Source organism: Camelina sativa, chromosome 17, assembly GCF_030686135.1.
Source record: "Camelina sativa cultivar CO46 ecotype springtype chromosome 17, ASM3068613v1".
Classification (NCBI taxonomy): domain Eukaryota; kingdom Viridiplantae; phylum Streptophyta; class Magnoliopsida; order Brassicales; family Brassicaceae; genus Camelina; species Camelina sativa.
The window spans coordinates 22,006,102-22,026,223 of NC_141896.1; the positions used below are offsets into that span (position 1 = coordinate 22,006,102).

The 20,122-nt window shown below is 40.0% G+C and overlaps 4 protein-coding genes and 1 non-coding gene across 5 annotated transcripts; 1 reads left to right on the forward strand and 4 right to left on the reverse strand.

Moving 5' to 3' along the window:
* Nucleotides 1-4,227: 4,227 nt before the first annotated feature.
* Nucleotides 4,228-6,335, reverse strand: LOC147924174 (meiosis-specific protein ASY2-like). The gene is made up of 4 exons (XM_087496652.1): nucleotides 5,861-6,335; nucleotides 5,171-5,782; nucleotides 5,032-5,087; nucleotides 4,228-4,977 (listed from the first exon to the last, which is right to left on the reverse strand). Exons 1-4 carry the CDS (start codon nucleotides 6,333-6,335, stop codon nucleotides 4,228-4,230), a joined length of 1,893 nt encoding a protein of 630 aa, XP_087352778.1.
* Nucleotides 6,336-8,757: 2,422 nt separating this feature from the next.
* LOC104757790 (photosystem I reaction center subunit III, chloroplastic) lies at nucleotides 8,758-10,183 on the reverse strand. Its single transcript, XM_010480581.2, has 2 exons — nucleotides 9,498-10,183; nucleotides 8,758-9,361 (listed from the first exon to the last, which is right to left on the reverse strand). The coding sequence occupies exons 1-2, from the start codon at nucleotides 9,842-9,844 to the stop codon at nucleotides 9,052-9,054; spliced, it is 657 nt and encodes a 218-aa protein (XP_010478883.1). The 5' UTR covers nucleotides 9,845-10,183; the 3' UTR covers nucleotides 8,758-9,051.
* Nucleotides 10,184-11,965: 1,782 nt separating this feature from the next.
* LOC147924175 (U5 spliceosomal RNA) lies at nucleotides 11,966-12,082 on the forward strand. Its single transcript, XR_015588003.1, has one exon. It is a non-coding gene; the product is annotated as a U5 spliceosomal RNA (small nuclear RNA).
* Nucleotides 12,083-12,815: 733 nt separating this feature from the next.
* On the reverse strand, nucleotides 12,816-13,308 carry LOC109130048 (uncharacterized). The gene has a single exon (XM_019239261.2). It carries the CDS (start codon nucleotides 13,227-13,229, stop codon nucleotides 13,011-13,013), a length of 219 nt encoding a protein of 72 aa, XP_019094806.1. The 5' UTR covers nucleotides 13,230-13,308; the 3' UTR covers nucleotides 12,816-13,010.
* A 4,383-nt stretch (nucleotides 13,309-17,691) lies between these two features.
* Nucleotides 17,692-19,420, reverse strand: LOC104757792 (ubiquitin-NEDD8-like protein RUB2). Its single transcript, XM_010480582.2, has 3 exons — nucleotides 18,711-19,420; nucleotides 18,237-18,496; nucleotides 17,692-18,015 (listed from the first exon to the last, which is right to left on the reverse strand). The coding sequence occupies exons 1-3, from the start codon at nucleotides 18,801-18,803 to the stop codon at nucleotides 17,898-17,900; spliced, it is 471 nt and encodes a 156-aa protein (XP_010478884.1). The 5' UTR covers nucleotides 18,804-19,420; the 3' UTR covers nucleotides 17,692-17,897.
* Between the last annotated feature and the right edge of the window lie 702 nt (nucleotides 19,421-20,122).

A 20,122-nucleotide genomic window follows, 5' to 3' on the forward strand; every position in this document is an offset into this window, starting at 1 on the left:
GTCGACGAGCCAATAGAAGATATGGCAGACGTCGTCGAACCCCCCGAGGATTGGCAAACTGAGATCAAGCTTTACATCTCCGATGGCACCGTCCCGGCAGATCGATGGGCAGCTCGACGACTAAAGGCTCGGAGTGCCAGGTACATCCTGTTGAACGGGGAGCTATTTCGCCGGAGTGCTTCGGGAGTGTTCCTTACCTGTGTTACTCGGGACGAGGCCGAACGCATCATGATGGAAGTGCATGAAGGCGAAGGTGGCAACCATTCTGGCGGACGCGCAATTGCTCTCAAAATCAAAAAGGACGGACACTATTGGCCCACCATGATGGCCGATTGCGAGACTTTTGCGGCCAAATGCGAAGCTTGTCAGCGCCATGGACCCATGCATCACGTCCCGCCCGAACTATTAAACACCGTCACTGCTCTGTATCCCTTTATGAGCTGGGCCATGGATGCCATAGGACCTTTGCCGGCATCCAAATCCAAGAAATATGTTCTGGTTCTGACCGATTACTTCACCAAGTGGGTGGAAGCAGAATCTTTCATAAGGATCCAATCCTTAGACGTGACCAATTTCATATGGAAAAACATCATATGTCGCCACGGACTCCCATATGAGATCGTCACCGACAACGGTACCCAATTCACTTCGATGATCACCAGACGCTTCTTGACAAAATGGCAAATCCGTCTCAGCACTTCGACTCCTCGATACCCGCAAGGCAACGGTCAAGCTGAAGCTACGAATAAGTCGATCGTTGATGGGCTCAAGAAACGACTCGGTCGAAGAAAAGGAGCATGGGCAGATCACCTGAATGGTGTGCTGTGGTCATACCGCACAACCCCGCGGCGGAGCACGGGACAATCCCCTTTCTCCCTCGCATATGGTCTTGAAGAACTCGCCCCAGCTGAAACAGGGGTCCCGACACTTCGTCGCACTATGATGGTCGATAATCCTAAACTTAACGATGAGATGCTGGTCGACCGCAACGATCTCGCCGAAGAGTTGCGCGACAAAGCTCTAGTTCGGATGCAACACTACCAAGACGCGGCGGCTCGTATTACAATAAGACTGTTCGTCAGCGGCGCTTCAACGAAGGTGATCTGGTTCTAAGGGAAGTCTTTGAGAACACCAAGGAAGTAAACGCCGGCAAACTCGGCGCTCGATGGGAAGGTCCATATCTCGTATCTAGAGCAGTTCGCCCGGGAGTTTACGAACTCATAACCATGGCTGGGGAACGTATCAAAAACTCGTGGAACGCAGCCCACTTGAAACGCTACTACAGCTAAGTCGTTGTCACGACTCTACTTAGGAGTTTTCGGGAATCCGAACTCTATTTATCTTTCCTTTGTAATATGAACTACGGTTGGCTTGATCCCCAATTCAGGGTACGTAGGCAATTCCTTATCTTTTAAAGACTAAGCAAATGCAGCTAATATATTAATAAAGTTTTTTCCGGTTTAAAAACTTCCTCAACTCGGCGACAAGCCGGCGTGCAAAACAAAATATCCAAAGGTTACTTGCATTTAAATTTCTTTTACACGGTTTGGATAATTCCAAACAAGTTAAAAGCTTCAATAACTAAGTCAAATTCCCATTACATGCTTTGGATGTTTCGACTAATAATAAAAACAAAAAAAGAGAAAAGAGACGCAAAGGGAAAAGGTCCCTTCGACGACTCGGGGTCCTAGATGAGAAAAGAAAAAGACCGCCCGAATTCAGAGTTCGGAACGGTCGAGCTCCCACACTCAGCGTCTAGGTTGATCCTGCAGACGAAGTGGAGGCCGCGGACCCGATAGATCGTCTGCCAATGGTTCCTCCACCGCTACCTCGTCCAGTTCGGCGCGCCAGAACTGACGCCTTCCCCTCAGGGCTTCCAATCTCTCCCTTGGGACTTCGACACCTTTTGACGCCAAGTCTTCTAAGAAAGCACACGGGCCTTCAACCAAGTGCCTCTCGCGGAGAATCGGGCCGGCCGACTCCAGGAAGGTAGCATACCGCCTTAACCTTTCTACGGAAGCTCGGTAGGCCCAGATATCCACGTTAAACGGGTACGCAGTATCTTCGAGAGGCTGACAATCGGCCTCCAAGAGGACGGGCACCCCCATACCTTCCAGCAGTTCTAGGCACGCCGTTCGCGCGGCAAACAGGCCGGTCATACGCCACCTCTCCAAGTAGAAACCATTGGAGATTAGTTTGTTCAGGACCCGAATGGTCCCGTCCAAACGATGAAGCCGACAGATCTCGGCCAATCTTCGGCGTCTTGCCATAAGATGAGCCCCCAGCCTATAGCGGGGAGCTCGACATCTTCGAAGTTCCTGACACACAGGACTCCCTTCTGCACCCGTCATGTCAACGTACGGGACAGGAGCGCAAACTCGGAACGTCTCCGCGCTCTCGTGGGCGGAGGAGCTCTCTGAAGCTTCAGTTCGTCTCGAACTGCTTGCCGAAGCGGCTATCCTCTCCCGAGCTTGTCTTAGCCACGCTGATCGAGTAGTCACCATCTCTTTTCTCTCAGTGATTCTCGCAAATAATGGAAGTGGTTAGAATGATCACCCCTCGTTGACACCCTGGCCAGGTGATCAGCTCGCATAAAGACCCACTATTTTCAGGATAAGCCGAACCGAGAGTCGCCCCTGACCTTCCTACGTAGGGATAAGCCGGACCCAGAGTATTTATTCCGCACCCGCTTTTTGTTTTTGGGGTAAGCCAAACCCAGAGTATTTATTTCGCACCCAAACTTTAGTTCGGACGGAACGGTTAGCCGAACCCAGAGGATATTTTCGCAGTCCGGCATCCGAGCTAAAGCCAAGGAGATAAGCCGAGCCCAGTATCTCGCTCTCCGATTAAACACACTTTATTAACACTTCGTCCCGAATTGATGTTTTCTACCATCAATTAATAAAAATTGTCTGTTGTAAGCCGGGAGACGTCTCGCCTCTGACACATTTTTCAGATAGTAAAACAATGATTAAAGCAAATCTCTTATTATAAAATTTTATTCCAAGCGAAATTCAAGCTCGTCCGTTACATTGCAGCTAGGTATTATTAAATGATTAAATAAAACATCTTAATTCCGAACTGGTGCGCCATTCGCAGCGATCTCACGAATGCTCGACTTGAGTCGTTTCGGCATTGGCCATAGCAATTGCAACCCAATCTTTTCCCAATCCTCCGAACGAGTCTCCAACGCTCTGGCTTTTTGTTCAGACTCGTCAAGCAGATCCGTAGTCCTTTTCCTTTTCGCCTTGAGCAAGACAATTTCGGATCGATTCTGCCTCTCTGCCTCTCTTCATATGAAAGTACTGAAGATCTTGAGTCAGTTCTTGGTGCGAACCCTCGATCTGCATACGCAAAATCAACAAACGTGTTAGTACGAGGAAGACAAGTTTCGATCGCTTACAAGGAAAGGAAAAAGGAAAAGAGGGTAACGGTTACCTGACGGAAAAAGGCGTCCGCCTCGGCAAGTTCGGCATCGGTTGCGCGCCGGTTAATGTAAAACGGTTTAACTTTGCCCGGAATGAAGTCGCCAATTAAGGCGGGATCCATGTGCACTGGCTTCCGATCTGATTCACTTCGGCATTCATTGCAGTATGCAACAAGACATGGCGGCAAATCAGCTATCTTGCCAAACCCATTCTTAATCCAATCCTTTGGGTGAGATTCCAGCATCTCAAGTTTGAGTAGCAGATCTCGCTGTGCTTGTTCTGATGCGGCAAGACGATTGGAATATTCCGCATGGCGATCCTCCACCTCATGAAGAAAATCGATCAGCTCGCGTCTCTCTTCTGGTCTAACGCGGGACATCAACATCCAGGGCGCTCTGATGTTCGGGAAGTACGCCATCCCTCTTTCGATAGCTTCGGCATTCGAGAACGTTGGCACATCGTTGCCAACCAACGGGGATTCGACGCTGCTAATCGAGCTCGACATTGTCTTTGGTTGAAAAGCTTTCTTGGATGTTTAATCCGCAGGCAGCATTGGTTAGATTTATACACGTCTTGGGAGGTAAACTACTTAGGAAAATTGGGAACTTTCCATGCCGAATTGGAAAGTGTGCATCTTTCTCGAAATTTCAATTTTCTTTTTCAACAAAAAGGAAACAATCTTGACAAATAAGTTCCAAAAGAAGAGTGGGCCGAACGAGTCGGCAATGTTCTACAAGGGTATTCAAACCCATACTTAAATAAAATCTGAAGCGAAAGCAAAACCAAGAAAAATATAATTTTAAACGTTCACGTCACCGGATAGATCTGCTTGAAAACTCCCGGCGTTTGAGCCGAAGGGATGCTCAACGGACTCTGGAACCATCGTTTCATCGGTCGCTGGGGGAGGAAATCCATAACCGAGCTGGTCCGGGGACATGGTAAGGTCATTTTCATTCAGCTCAAGGACATTGATCGCAGTGACAGTCTCCTCGGCTTCGGCCTTTTTCTCGTCGATCTCCTTTATTCGCTCCTCAGGAATGACGGCCCCATTCTCAATCAGATATCGTACAGCTCCCTGTACTCCGGTGGCTTCGTTCAGCAGGTCTTCTAGAGGGCGAACTTTCGCCTGTTCAACTAGAGAGGCCTTGACCTTGTCTAATCGGTTTTGCGCTTTCTTCGCTGTCCACTCCACCTTATCCCAACGATCTTTCTGAAGTCTCTTAACTTCGAATTTGAGCTGAACTTTCAGCCCTTCGCATGCCTCTTGCAGGTCGGCTTTCTCTTCCTCCAGAGTAAGCGCTCGGGAGTTCAGTTCGTTAACCTTCAGATCGGTATTGGCAATGATGCCATCTTTTTCTGCAATAAGCGCCTCGAGTTCCTTAATCCTCTCATCCTTCGCCCTGCTAGCGGCTTGGATCTCTTTTGCGCACTCTTTCACCTTTTCGAGTTCGAGATCGGACCCCTTGCTGGTTTTGACCCGCCTATCGTATTTTTGAACCAGCGTATTCATCTTGGCGGCAGTCTGCGGATCCAACGAATATGCGTCAGTCTGAAGCGTAATTGGACAAATGAAACTTTAATAAGAGTTGATAGTAAGACGAACCATTAAGTGCGATTCAGCGACGTCAAGGAATGCTTGCTTGAATTCCAGTTCGTCAGCTGACGGAAGAATTCGGTTGGAAATCTTCAGAGCCCGGAAAGTTCGCCTGAAGCCTCGCGATTGGTCACCAAGGGATAATTGCCGAAGTAATTATAGGCGAAGTGATTCGTCTTGTCATCTTTTCTTTCAAGGCGAAATCGATCGGCGGACTCCAGTCCGGCTTCATCGGCTGAACGTTTGCGGCTCGGTAACGGATGAGCATCGGTGGCTGGCTCGACATTGATTTGTTTGTCTTTGTTCGTTTTCCTCTTCCTCCTTCTAGATCCAGCTTCAAGCTGGGGAACGTCTTGTTCTTGGTTCGGTGGATCGGCGTTCTCTAACGCCAAAGGAAGGTTTTCTTCCTCTGCAACATTTGATGGCTCGATATCTTCTCCGGGAGCCTGAGTAGGGTCGGTGACGGTCTGATCTGGGGTAGGATCTACTTTGGTTAAACCCTGGGATGGACCGATCTCGGCCTCAATGGCAGCTTGAGTTTCTCGGCGAACGATCTGAACATCTTTTGATTCCATGACACGGCATCCGGCAGGTCGTCCTAGCGAACTGGCGAAACTTGGAAAATTCGTTCTAGCTTTGCCCATTGCTGTTTCGACACGGATACGGGTAATAAAGTCCCACCGACGATTGTTCCCGGTTAACAAAGCGTCTCTAACAAGAATATAGTTCGGAGCTAGGCGCGTTGCACAGAACGGACGATCTGGAAGCAGAGACACGAAAAAATTAAAACTGGTCATCAGTGCCGAAGTCAATTAAAATAATAGAAATGTAAATCTACCAGGATTTTCATTCCACACTCTCCGGTAAAAACCCAACGGGTTAGCAAATGAATACTGGTCGACGCGGACGAAGAAGTATTGATTCATATACTTCTTGAATTTATTCACTCGTTTGCCGACGAGGAAATTATGAGCCGGTCTCATGTTCACTTCCCAGCGATTCGGACTCTTCGAGAGCTTGAAATTTGATAGCTGTTCGAAAGCTTGAACTTTAAACTCGACTCCGACTTCGGCTGCCACGGTCAAGGCAGCCATGAAGTTACAAATAGCTCCGGGTACGAACTGCGAGATCGCTATCATCCGTCTTTGAGCATAAATTGAAATCAACTCCGGGATTGGGAATAGGAGGCGACACTCGGTAAAGTAACCCTCATACAAGCATCCATACCCTTCCGGGGGGCTCCAGGGGCGTTGGTCGTCTCGAGGAATCAGAATTGTGACGTTGCTATTGAACAAGCCACACGAATTTAGCATTTCGTTCACAGTTGTGGTCGAACTCACACTCTTTTCGCCTCCAATCCGTCCTGCGTGGTCAAACAAAGGGTCAATATCCTCGATCGAAAATCCTAAAGGTACGAACCGATCTTCCTCCTCTTGACGAACTGATGACGGCAAGGTTGGGCCCACCTACGAAGAAGAGGCTCCTGCTGTACAGCGGACCAAATTTCGCGGGACTTCGGAGGCCAATCTACTTGATTCCCCGATCTGCGCGGAGTGATAAGGGTTGAGCATTCTTCGTCGGGAAGTACGACGAATTAATTGTTCGCTTTCTGGCGAAGAGGCAGGTTCCGAGGTGCTCGCCATATCTTGAGTTCGGAGAGTGTGGAAGAAAAATAACGAAATAAAACGGAAGAGAGATCGGAGCAGATTACCTGTCGCTGTTGGCGAAAAATAAGAAATGAGGAGAGTAGAAGCGTATTTATAGAGCCGAATGGGCGGCAACCCTACGAAAAAGTAATGATGACCTGCGCGACTCTTCGAATTCCGAGCTAGCGGATGTGACGGAAACGACACGTGTCGCCTGGACAGAATGCGGTGAGATGATTCGGATATCTGAATAAAATCAATTAAAACTTTATGGATTAGATCGGATATTTTCTTTCCATAGTTCAAAATATTCGAATTAAATCTCGAATATACTGAACTGGGGGGGACTAATTGTTGGTGCAGGATTTAGCACCCCCATCATACCGAGCTAAACCAGAAATGTTAATTGATTATCTAACCGGGAATCCGGTTAAGGGATCGATTAGGTTTTCGGGAATCAGTTCGCATAAAGAATAGTCTTGGAGAAGAAGGAACCGACATCCACTTCGGTGCGGCGGCCGACTCAAGCAATAGGGCAGTTTTCCATATTTCACTTCGTCTGTTAAGGAAAGTTAATATATTATGAGATCTCTGAACATGTATAAATAAGGGAGACTTCTCCATTGTAAATCATTCAGAATCTAATACAATAACTGAGTTCTCTTTTTGCTCTTTGCAACAAACCCTAGTTCTTTCGAGTTCTTCTTCTTTACCTCTAATTTCAAGGCTTAGATCTATTTTCCAGAGAGATAGCTCTATTGAATTTGTTTCCCTCCATAAACAAATTCATTGTGGAAACCTAGTTTCTACAGAGCTCACAGCTCACAATGTGTGTCAGTGTGTATATGGACATATTGATCGTTTAATGGTCGTGTTTAATACATGCTGGCTAAGTCTAGCTTAGCATTTAACACCTTAGCATTTACCACTTACCACTTACCACTTACCACTTACCACTTACCACTTAGCACTTCGCACCACTTAACACTTAGTCTGCGCTCCTTGGCACTTAGACCATGTTTATCGGTGGTATATTAGGGGTTGTTAGTGGGGTTTTAAGTATTTTTTGGAGAAAAAATAAATCAGAAAGAAATAAAAAACTGAAGAGATCCTCTTATATAGTAGAATCTCTTCGGGTGTAAGAGATGCTGCGTGTCTCTCTTTGGTTGGACGAGAGAATAATAGAGAAGGCAAAAAAAAAATTTTGTGTCGTGATTAATTTTTTTGGTTTCTCTCTTTCTCTCTTTCTTTCTTTCTCTCGTTGTGTCGCGATCAAATTCTCGATCCGACAAAGGAAGTTCTGCATGAATCGGAGGTTAAAGAATCAGTGGATTGTTGGGTCGGAGGCGATTTGAAGCGGCGGAGATCTTATCGGAGGCGACTGCAGGGGTAGGGGAGGCGATTTGAATCGTCATGGAGATGGTATCGGAGGCGAATTGAAGCAGAAGGTGATTATATAAAGGGATTAGGGTTCTTGAGAACCATAGATTGATCTTTTCTGTTTGTGTTGTTCTTTCCCTTGTTTAAATTGATTAATAATTCTCCCAAGATTTCGTTTGATCCGTCTTGTTTGCTTCGTTCTCGAATAGGATTGATATGATTCTGCGTTCTATTTTCTTGTTTGTTTATGGTTTCGATGTCTGATCTTGAATGAATCCCTTTAAAATTTAGTGATCATCTCATACAGGATTCAACTTGAATTTGTTAGGGTTTTTGAGAAATTTTGATCTCGATGGAGAATAGTTTTTTAAAGTTCTTTTGTTCCAATTGATCATGTAAATGACCTATTAGGATCATAGATCATATATGTTCTATTTGGTAATCTTGTTAAGTCATGCTCTGTACTTGATTATATATGTTCTATTAGCTTGTAGCTCTTAGCACTATCTTCTTAATTAGACGACGAAAAAATCGGCTAATTTCTACGGCACATGTACTCCACGCGCATCACCTTCATGTAAGTCACTGATATGCTTTTCGTATTTCCAAGTAAGTATGGGCCTGAATGTATTACCTAAGCTTATGACCCATTTGTTCTTTTTTGCCTGATAGAATCTCACATCAATACATAATACTCTTCACACGAGTCTTTGCCTGATCAAAGACTCATGTACCAAACTACCAATACGACTATGGCCTCTTGCCAACTTCGATAAACCAAAGTTGAAGATGTACTTATGAGTTATGACAATTGGTGAAATGAAATTTACGGTGAGCTTCATAGAAGCAAAGATTTTTTTAACCATGGTTCATTCTAAATGCGGCAATCCAAATATCAATAGTTTTCGACAATGCATTGTTTTTTCAATAGTTACAATGGAAAAGAAAACATAAGAGAGATTAGAGAGATAAGAGTAAACAAAAGCAGAAAGCAAAAGTTCTCTTAAACATCCTTAGCAATGAGATCGCCATTGATGAACTCTCTGTAGGCAGCAACGGGCCAAATGAAACCACGGAAGACGATCCGACTAGCCAAAGGAACATCGATGATGATCTCTTTCATCGCTGGTTTCTTCTCGCCACTAATAGCTCTCAAGTAGCTTCTTCCAACCCACCCGATCCATCCTGCAATGTAAAGGAACAGAATCCCTGGAGTAATGAACTCTCCCCAATGCCTCTGGTCTCCGTTCACTATCAAATGCGGTAAACCATCTGACCCGCACAACAGTCCGTACTTCCCGTAGTTGTCGAACCTAACCAAACCAAAACATTTCTCTTTAGCTATCAGATTCTTCCAAAACAATCCAAACAGTTTCATACTAACTAACACTAGAAACAAGAACAGAGGAAATTAAAAAAAGCTCTGTTTCAAGAAAGAGTACGACGAACCTGCGTTTGGTTTTCTCGATCTGAGCGTTGAGAGCAAGAGCAGGAGCACTCTCAGGAGCGTAAAGCTTGAGAGAAGATTCAAGCTTCTTGACCTGTTGCTTCTCCCTCTTAGCGAACTGTTTCGAGTCCTTGCAAGGAGTCAGACCAGAGATGTCAGCAACAGCTGGCATGGGAGCTGAGAGGAGGATGGAAGAGAGGGCGACGGCCGCGGAGAAGGCTTTCATGGATTGTGGTGTCGATTTGTCATCGGAGCAGACGAATCTTGCGGAGGATTTAGGTACGGATTGAGTGAGAGATTTGTTAGATCTCGGGTTGAGAACGAGATTCGTCGGGATCGTGAGCGACATCTGCGCTTTCGGGTTCTTTCGGATACTACTAGGAGGGGTTTGTTCTTGAGTTTAGGGGGAAGTGTGGAGAGAGGACTTATGGGGTTGTGTGGGAAGCAGAGAGATGAGATTTGGATTCTTAGAAAGAGATTAGTGGATGAAGAGGAAGATAAGAGAAGTGGTTTTGTGGTGATGATATGGCGTGATTTTATTGGTTGGAAAGTAACATGTCACTGGATAAGAGATTTTGCCGCGGATTTGTGTAATTTTGTCATTTGATCTTCAAGATCAAGATATGTGGACTACACACGACACGACTTATCTTTATTTTCAATATATATTATACCTATCAGGACATATAAATATATTATTCAACAATTAGATACATATAGGGATGTTAATATGGGTCAGCAAACCCATTTAATAAATGGGTATGTTGAACTAAAATGAGCCCATTTATACCCATTTATGGGAAAAAATTAAATGGGATTAAATGAGTTTCCCCAATTAGTCCTATTAATTATATGGGTTTTATCATAAATAAATAGGTACCCATTTAAACTCATTTATGTTGATATTTTTATTATATATTTATCATATAAATATTTTTTTTTGCCAAAATTGTAAAATCACATTTTCTCATCAAAAACAGAAAATTATATTTTTTTCAAAACTGTGTTTTTCCGCAAAATTCATAAAAATGCGTTTTTCTACCAAACCGCAAAAACGTGTTTTCCCGCCAAAAACGTGTTTTTTCGCCAAAACCGCAAAACGTGTTTTCCCGCCAAAACCGCAAAACGTGTTTTCCCGCCAAAATCGCAAAAACGTGTTTTCCCGCAAAACCACAAAACGTATTTTCCCGCCAAAACCGCAAAACGTGTTTTCCCGCCAAAACCGCAAAATGTGTTTCCTGTCAAAACGTGTTTTCCCGCCAAAACCGCAAAAACGTGTTTTCCTGCCAAAACTGCAAAAACGTGTTTTCCCGCCAAAATTGCAAAAACGTGTTTTTGCGGTTTTGGCGAGAAAACATGGTTTTGGTGGGAAAACACATTTTTGCGGTTTTAGCGGGAAAACACGTTTTTGCGGTTTTAGCGGGAAAACACGTTTTTGCGGTTTTGGAGGGAAACACGTTTTTGCGGTTTTGGCGGGAAACACGTTTTTGCAGTTTTGGCGGGAAAACACGTTTTTGCAGTTTTGGCAGGAAAACACATTTTTGCGGTTTTGGCGGGAAAACACGTTTTGGCAGGAAACACGTTTTGCGGTTTTGGCGGGAAAACCGTGTTTTCTCGCCAAAACCGCAAAAACATGTTTTCTGTCTAAAAACAAAATTGTTTTTTTATCAAAATGTTTTTTCCCAAAACCGTGTTTTCCCGCCAAAACCGTATTTTCTCACCAAAACTGAAAAATCTGAGTTTTTTTTTAATTAAAAATATTTTCACAAAAACATTTTTTCCCGCCAAAATTACAAAGGCACCAAATTACATAATAATATATTTTCACCAAAATTATATATGGGTTCAATAGGTTAAATGGGGTCATGTATGTTTAATTGGGTATGGTTAATTGGGTTTCAAATATATATGGGTTTAAATGGGTTTATATTTAAATGGGGTGGGATTAAATGAGATGGGTTTAAATGGGGTGGGTTTATCCATTTTAACATCCCTAGATACATATAATATCAAATACAAATACAAATACATAAATAATGTAGATGAAACAAAAAAAAGATGTGTAGTGTTTAATTATAGTTCTGAATGAGAACTTCTGATTTACATTCACACTGCAAACTTGAAGGTGTAATTGGACAACCATAAAATCCGATGAGCTAGTCATATAGTTCATCCTTTAACTTTTATGGGGTAAATTCTATACACGTTTGTAAAAATGAAGGACCAAAATTAAAGACTGAAAGTATTTTTCAATTACTATAGTTATTTTATTTTTAATGTACCAAAAGAAAAGAAAACGAAAAAATAGGTTGAATTCAGACTAGTAGTAAATAAAGATTGGGCCTTTAATACCCACAAAAGCCTTTTAACAAGAATGGAGATTCAGGTATCCCACATCGGAGACTAAAAGAGTTTGACAGTTGAAACGTCAATATAAATGCACTACACTCTCCTCATTATCAAATCACGCAGCCATGTGGTGAGCACAAAGCGAACTATTCTTTCGCCTTTTACTAAAGAATACCGTGTGCTCTCCACGCTTAAGTGGCATACGCCTATTTTTGGAGGGTTCTGCCTTGCGGTAGACCCAACATTATTTAGTCTGAATTTTCTCTATTCTCTCAAAAATGAGAGCTATCACTTCTAACTTAGTACTGGTGCACTAACTAAGTAGTTATAACTAAGGAGTTATTCTCTCAGTAACTTAGAGACCTACTTCTCAGTGCAGATGTTTTCATCTCAATCTTTACCAAACTCGTTACTATGAAACTTGAAAGCAATTATCTCAAGATTTACATACCGGTTTCTGCTTAATGGTAAAACCAGAGACCTTCACCAATGAAGAGAAAACGCTTCTGAACATCCTCTCTAGTGACACCAGTCACTTCTAGACAAGGCTCAGCTGCTTTTAGACTGAAGACAACCTAACTTTATCTTTCTGTACTTGTTAGCTTTGATTATCCACTTCACACTTATTGAAGAAAATTACTCAGATACAGATATAAACAATTCAATCTATAACACAATCCTTCTTAGAGTACTAGAATCCTTAGCACACTTACATCAACCAATTCTAATTACAAAAAGCAATTCCCACAATCTTTCTCTTCAAGATGTTTCAAAATTTCCTACCACAATATCTCTGGTTCTAAGTCAATTCCATGTTACAAGTAAAACATATTAAGAAATCTGCATAACCTTCTTCTTCTACTTCCAGAATTCGAAATCACATTATCACAATTCATGTTTATTTTTCTTTTTTCTGGTAAACATATCACAAGTCAGGTTAACCAGTGAACTGTAAAAACATGAAGTTCTCATAGAGAAATTGAAAGGTTTCTTATAAAATTCATGTTCAAACAAATTATAAGGAACAACCATACTAGGCTTTCTTTATTATTTACATCAATCAAAGAGATAAAGGAAAAATACACAAATTACAGAAACAAAGATTACAGCAATTCACATTGGATCCAACAAAAAGCAATAGAGACGAACAATAAGAGAGAAAAGTATCAGACGTTGTGAGAGTTGTCGGGCTTGGCGTGATGAGGAGACAACGGCGGAGAGGAGGATGCGGCTATTGCACCTGGAGGTGGAGCAGGAGCTCCATACACTTGTGGATTTGTACGGATCTCACGCCGGCCGCGAGATTTTCCTAGGAAGTAGCAGCCGAATCCAAGAAGAAGACAAAAGAAAATTAGAGGAAGAGATATGATCACCACCAAACCCATCTTGAGATCTTAGCTACAAATCTTTTTGTTTTCTGATTGTTTTTGTCTCTTGAACTCTTGGTATTGCTTTGATTCTACTTCTTCTAGATGTATTTATATGTGGGAAGCTCTGGAAGGATCTGATTCTGTCCGCAACGTTTATGTCTTGTAAAGCTTAACGTTTAGATCTCAACGGTCATTTTTTTGTGGTCCCTATAATATGTTTTCTCCCTTTCTTCTATAGTGTTTTGTTTAATTTTGTAATTTGTACGATTAATTTTCTTTCACTGAAAAGGAAAGGATTATTCATGAGCAGCTTTGAACTTAAGATTAACAAAATAAATCCCAAGTAAATACATGCTTTATTATGTTGTGATATTATTAGATAATCAACTTAGGATCATCCTATAAATTACTCCCTCTATTTCATATTTAACTGTCATTTTAAGATTTTTCACACCGATTAAGAAAATTATTAAATTTTCTATTTTACCCTTTATTAATATATTATATATTTTTTCTATTGGTTAATATATTAAATTGGTAGGGATAAAATTAGAAAATTTACCAAACATTTATATTGGAAATACAAAATGACACTTATTTTGTAACAAAATTTTCAGCCTAAAATGACACTTAATATGAAACAGAAGGAGTATAGTTTAAGAGAACTATACAAAGAACAAAGATTGACACATCATAATGCCACATTTAATATTTATTTATATTTAGATTAATACAATTAAAAAATTAATATATTAACTCTCTGTAGTGTTATTTATAAAAAACAATTAACAATTAGCGTCCACCGTGGAGTTCGAACCACGACCACAAAGTTAAGAGCTATCAATTATTGATCAAGTGATCACTTGAACCCAAGACCCATTTGGACGAAACATCTGAAATTTGGTTAGGCGCCAAGTGTTAGATCAAGTGATCGACCTTTATAGAACAAATATTAAATGGGACGAAACAAAGGACTTTTTATTGAGTTTGACAATGATTGGTATGGTAAGGTTACAATAATGTCACTAAATGTCGATCGACTGGTTACAAAACTGTATACACACTAATACAACTTAAGCACTTAGAATTAGAATCAGATAATCTCATGATTCCTACTCCAGTTCACTCCTTCTTCTCGCTTGCTCGGGGCCCTCCCTATTTATAGCTGATAGGAAGTATCACCTTCTTATCTCGGGATCGATGTAGTACCGCTTTATTGCTTTGGTGACAGTCGTTTGTATTCCGGTCATTGTCTAAATGGGCCGAGCTCCCTAACGAGCCTTCTAGGCGTGTTGTCGGTCCAACTCGCTTTATTTGGTCGGTCAACCCTTATAGAAACCCCATTGACTATTTGCTAGATGGGCTGAGTGAGGGTCTATTAAAGTGGGGTGAAACCTATATCCAACAATTAATTGTTGATCAAGTGATCACCTTTATAAAACAAATACTAAATGGGACAAACGAAAGACTTTTTATTGAGTTTGTCAAGGATTGGTAAGGTTACAATGATGTCACTAAATGCCGATCAGCCGGTTACAAAAATGTATACTCACTAATACAACTTAAGCACTTAGTATTTAGAATCAGATAATCTCCTGACTTATACTCCAGTTCACTCCTTCTTATCTGCTTGCTCGGGGACCTCTCTATTTATAGCTGATGGGACGTATCACCTCCTTATCTCGGAATCGATGTGGTACCGCTTCATTGCTTTGGTTGTGGTCGTTTGTATACGGGTCATTTTCTAATGGCCGAGCGCACTAACGGGCCTTCTAGGCGTGCTGTCGGTCCAACTCGCTTAATTTGGTTGGTCAACCCTTCTAGAAACCATGTTGACTATTTGCAAGATGGGATGAGTGGGAGCCTGTTTAGGTGGGGTAAAACCCATATCCAACAATCGTCCCCCCTTTAGTTCGTTGAGATCGGCTTTGACCCGAGCCGACAAGCTAATTTGGATACTTCGCTCAGCTCATCTCAAAACGTCGTTTTAGGTTTTTCCACCTTCACGGGGTGGAAACCAAAGCGTCACACCTCTCAGTGTTGTTTTTCTTGGAAAAAAGATGGTCCGCGACACATAATATAGCTGAATACATGGTCACACATCCCAACTTTAAAAATATATTGCAAACTACACCAAGTAAATGTATTGCATGGTCACATATACCAACTATATGATGACATGGCTTAAAATCACAATAATTTTATTTCGGTACACCGTTTGTCAGAATCTAGCATTGACCAGGTTTCACTGCCATTGACCGATGTTGACCAACAAAATTTTATTTTATTTTCTTTTATTATAGTATTAGAAACAAGAAAATAAAACTGTTTTATAGAATAATTTATGGCCTTTTAATAATTAACAAAATATATTTATTCATTATAAAGATACATTTTATATTTGTTAATGCAATCAATCTTATAATAGTTTTTTCTTCAATTGCAAAACTTAACTATAAATAAATTAAAAATCAATAATAAAATTTTCAGATATTAAAACTTTTATTTTACCATATATGTATGAGTAAATGACTTTTATTTCAGTATTTCTAATGATTTTGATATAATTTGGGTTTGATTCTAACAAGTTCAAATAATGAATATTTTTTTTTGTATTTAAATAAATTGAAGAAAAAGTTGTTGTTATTTGGTTAATAATGTATAATAACTTAATAAGTAATTTCCATATTTTTTTATTGTAACATGAATTTTCCGGTTTTGGTTAAGTTTCAATATCTTAACAAACTGTTAATGATTTTTATTTTCAGTTTTATAGAAGTTTTGAAATTTTTTTAAAAAACTAACTATTATAAGATCAAATGAATCAATTATATATAATATATCTTTATATTGGATAGAAATATGTTTTTTTAGCCATAAATGATTCAATAAAACAATTAATTATTTTTGTTTCTAATATTATTTTTATTGTCAATGCCGGTCAAACCTAGTCAACGCCGAATTATGAGAAACGGTGTACCAGAATAAAATAATCGTGATATTGAGCACATGCCTAGTCAGTCAAACCTAGTCGGACTGCGGTTACACAACTTTCGGTTCATACTATTCGCAACGTGGTTGGCCTTAAGCATCTTGCCGATCAGTGCGGCGTCGAACTGATGGCTTACTTTCTTGAGGTGGTGACGCATTTCACTAATGTGTCGATTAACTATGGCTGATCTCCAGTGAGGCCTCATCAACTCTAGCATAGAAATATTTGTTGTCCCAAGAATGAGTTTTCGATGGTGGATGATAGAAATATTCCTTCTTTCACTATACAGCCGGGTTTTAACGGCGTGTACCACACGCTAGTTTGGTTCCCGAGTTTAAGCTGATGGTATCCACCATCGAAAACTCATTGCTATCCACCATCGAAAACTCATTCTTGGGCCAACAAATATTTATATGCTAGAGTTGATGAGGTCTCGGTGGAGATCAGCCATAGTTAATCGACACATTAGTGAAACAGGTCACCACCACAGGAAAGTGAGCCGTTCAGTTGTATTAGTGAGTGAGTATACAATTTTGTAACCGGCCGATCGACATTTAGTGATTTTACTGTAATCTTACCAATCCTTGACAAACTCAATAAAAAGTCCTTTCTTTCCTCCCATTAAATATGTTCTATAAAGGTTGATCACTTGATCAACACATTGTTTATTTTCCTCCTTAACAAAGAGACACAAAATTAACTCCTAATATTTTGAAAAAAAATTGTAAGCAACTCAAACAATCATGCATTTATCAAGGTTTTTTGAAAAAAAAAAAATAGAGCTAGCTTGTGTCTCTTTGTTGGGAAGAAAATAACAATCTCAAAATGAAAAAAATCATAAATCACATATAATGGGGGACTCCATTCTATGAAGTGAATGTGGCATCTTTTAAAGATAATTGTGAACACGTTCACGGACGGCAGTCGCAGAGGTCACAAACATGCTTGAGAGCATGGTCAAGGAAGAGGAAGATTAATAATTATACAATACATATAGCAAATAAAAGAGCATAAAGAAAGTAACTGTTACAGGTGCATGTGGGAATGTGGGAATGTGGGATGGAAGGTCCCGTCATGTGCTAGTCGCGTTATGAATGTATTATAGAATCAAACTCGGGATCATTGATATAAGATGAGATGTGAGGAATGTAAAACACTATGTGCAAAAAAGGAATCATCCCTATTTATAAAAGATAAACACAAAACGTAACTACTACAAAATTAAGTTACTGATGTTACTCGGGAAATTAAAGTATAAGTTAACTTGCAACTGATGTTACTCGTGGTGTGGACATTCACAGGATTTGTAACCACTAATCAAATTCGTTGTAAATTAAATTTCGTTAATAGTTTTTGCTAAAATATGTTACTACTTTGTTGTATTACCAAGGGACTCGTTATACAACATAACACAAGCAACCAGCAATCTAAATCGGTCTGGTCCGATCGCATATCTAGTTGTTTATCTAACGACCTACGAGCCTCTTTCTTGAAATAAAAAAAGATATTCATCATAAAGAGCTAAATCCAAAAATAAGTAGTGATTCGATACTGAACAGATTATTGGCAATCTAATCCAAACCCACTAAAAACAGCAATTAGTCTTTATCAGCACCATATCCAAATCTAACAAGCCATTACGAGAAACTAAAACATAAAAGAAAAAAGGTATCTTCAAAAGAGATTACTTCTCAGAGAAGACCAAGACCACCCCTAAGAGCAAGAACCAGATGAAGAACAGAGCCTCCTTCAATCGCATAGTCTTTCGCCGTTTTGTCATCAGCCAACTGTTTTCCAGCATAGATCAGCCTGCACAAAAAAAAATCCATAACATCTTCTTATAAGCATCCAACCAAAATACAAAGTTACAACCAAACTTATATGTAACATCCTAGACAGGCAAAGAGTATATAGAATCAGTACTAAACAAAGAACACCTCTCAACTATATCACAACCGAGACAAGAACAAACATAAGAGCTACAAAGAGCTGGAGAACTCAAAACTTTGAAACTAAAAACCTAATAATACCTTTGTTGAACAGGAGGGATGCCTTCTTTCTCCTCAACACGTTCCTTGATACGATCAATAGTATCGGTAGGTTCGATATCAATCTCAATCTCTTTACCAGTAAGAGTCTTGACCTTAATCATAGTACCACCCCTAAGCCTCAACACCAAGTGAAGAGTCGACTCTTTCTGGATGTTGTAGTCAGCTAACGTTCGACCATCTTCAAGCTGTTTACCAGCAAAGATCAACCTCTGTTGATCAGGTGGTATCCCCTCTTTGTCCTGTTTTTATAATCAACAACAACAAAAATTCACATCCAAATTAGAACAACACCATAACCTAATCTTCCAATTCGTAACTTAGATCTGCTCAACAATCTCAGATAACCTAAGATTCGGAGAAGAGAAAACCTAAGATTATCCAGCTAAAATCGAGAATTCGAGAGTCCAAAACACTAAGAGGATGTGGAAATCGAAGAGGGAGGAAGAGATTAACCTGGATCTTGGCTTTGACATTGTCGATGGTGTCGCTGCTCTCGACCTCTAGGGTTATGGTTTTCCCGGTTAAGGTTTTGACGAAGATCTGCATCTTTTTTTTCTTTTTTTTTTTCTTCCTTCAATATTTTTGCGTCTTTGGATTTATATATATTGTATAAATATAAATTTTTGGGATATAGTTTTGAAGGATTTGGAATAAATCGTTTTTTTTTTTTTTGGGAGGATTTATATTGGAATAATTCTTATCGAGAAGAGATTTTTTTATAATTTATATGCGTTTGGACTACGCTATTCACTTTTTTAATTTTTTTTTTATGCCAACTTTAGAATATTTAACTTTTTCTCCATTTTTGTTATAGCTTTGTTTTAATTAGAAAAGGAATAACGAGAATGAATGACCTATGAAGTATGTTAAATCAAAAATTTTATTGTGGCTTTGAATATATTGAGATTTTTTTTTTTGATTTTTTTTTTTAAATATCAATATGTATAGCCACATTAAAAAAAATATTGATATTTTTGGCTTAATTTTAGGATTTTTAGCTTTTTAAAGTTTAGTTTCTGAAAACTAGTTTTCCTAGCTAGATTTTAAAATAACAAGAAATTAAAAAAAAAAAAAAAAAAAAAAACTTTAAATACAGGATGATACATTGAAATTTAAAACCAAAAAAAACTGAAACAACAATGGTTGTCATTCAATAATAGTGTGAGATTCAACCAAGATTTCCCAATATATTCCTCTCTAAATATTATGGAGCATGTTTTTAGCATGGTGGAAGACGTGGTTTGAAGCAAAAACCTTGGAAAGACTATGATCAAAGATAAAGCAACAAGTTGTTTGTTACGTTTCCTTCAACATGTCACAGTTGGTAACCTGAAATGTCAAACGGATGAATCTTAGAAGCTCGACAACATCTCCATCGGACTTGAATTAATGGATTTGCCTCTCTAGCTGACGTTTTCTTTTTGTAGACGCAAAAAGAATTCCCATCCCTTCTTGTGGAGTTGGAGCCTTGGAGGAGCCTTGTTTGGACCATAAGAGTAAGAGCCATCCCAGTCGCATACCAAAATTTAAACACATCGCTCTAGTCTCTCTAACCACTTTCTCCCAACCACTAATAAAACCCTCCACACCATCTTTACTCAAATGTGTTCACATCACTTATACAACCCATGTGTTTTATCACCATCATATGTTTTCAACTATAGATTTCAAACATTAAATGTATATATATATATATATATATATTTTTGATAACCATATGATGTTTGTCTATAGTCAGTGTCTTAATCTAGGTGAATTAGATTGATATGACTACGACCTCAGGAAACAATGGTCTTTCATTTCTTGTTTATGTAACACAAAGAGGTCTTTCAATGGCCCAATGGATCAGGTATTTTTAAACCCAA

Excerpts from the sequence above, each read along its gene's own strand:
- LOC104757792 (XM_010480582.2), bottom strand. The coding sequence starts at position 18,803 with ATGCAGATCTTCGTCAAAACCTTAACCGGGAAAACCATAACCCTAGAG. Across the intron at positions 18,497-18,710 it reads ATGTCAAAGCCAAGATCCAG|GACAAAGAGGGGATACCACC; the intron begins GTTAATCTCTTC and ends TTATAAAAACAG. Across the intron at positions 18,016-18,236 it reads ATCCCTCCTGTTCAACAAAG|GCTGATCTATGCTGGAAAAC; the intron begins GTATTATTAGGT and ends TTTTTTGTGCAG.
- LOC109130048 (XM_019239261.2), bottom strand. The coding sequence starts at position 13,229 with ATGGGTTTGGTGGTGATCATATCTCTTCCTCTAATTTTCTTTTGTCTT.
- LOC104757790 (XM_010480581.2), bottom strand. The coding sequence starts at position 9,844 with ATGTCGCTCACGATCCCGACGAATCTCGTTCTCAACCCGAGATCTAAC. Across the intron at positions 9,362-9,497 it reads ATCGAGAAAACCAAACGCAG|GTTCGACAACTACGGGAAGT; the intron begins GTTCGTCGTACT and ends TGGTTTGGTTAG.
- LOC147924174 (XM_087496652.1), bottom strand. The coding sequence starts at position 6,335 with ATGCTAAATTCGTGTGGCTTGTTCAATAGCAACGTCACAATTCTGATT. Across the intron at positions 5,088-5,170 it reads CTTCGCCTATAATTACTTCG|CTGACGAACTGGAATTCAAG; the intron begins GCAATTATCCCT and ends TTCTTCCGTCAG. Across the intron at positions 4,978-5,031 it reads TCGCTGAATCGCACTTAATG|ACTGACGCATATTCGTTGGA; the intron begins GTTCGTCTTACT and ends ATTACGCTTCAG.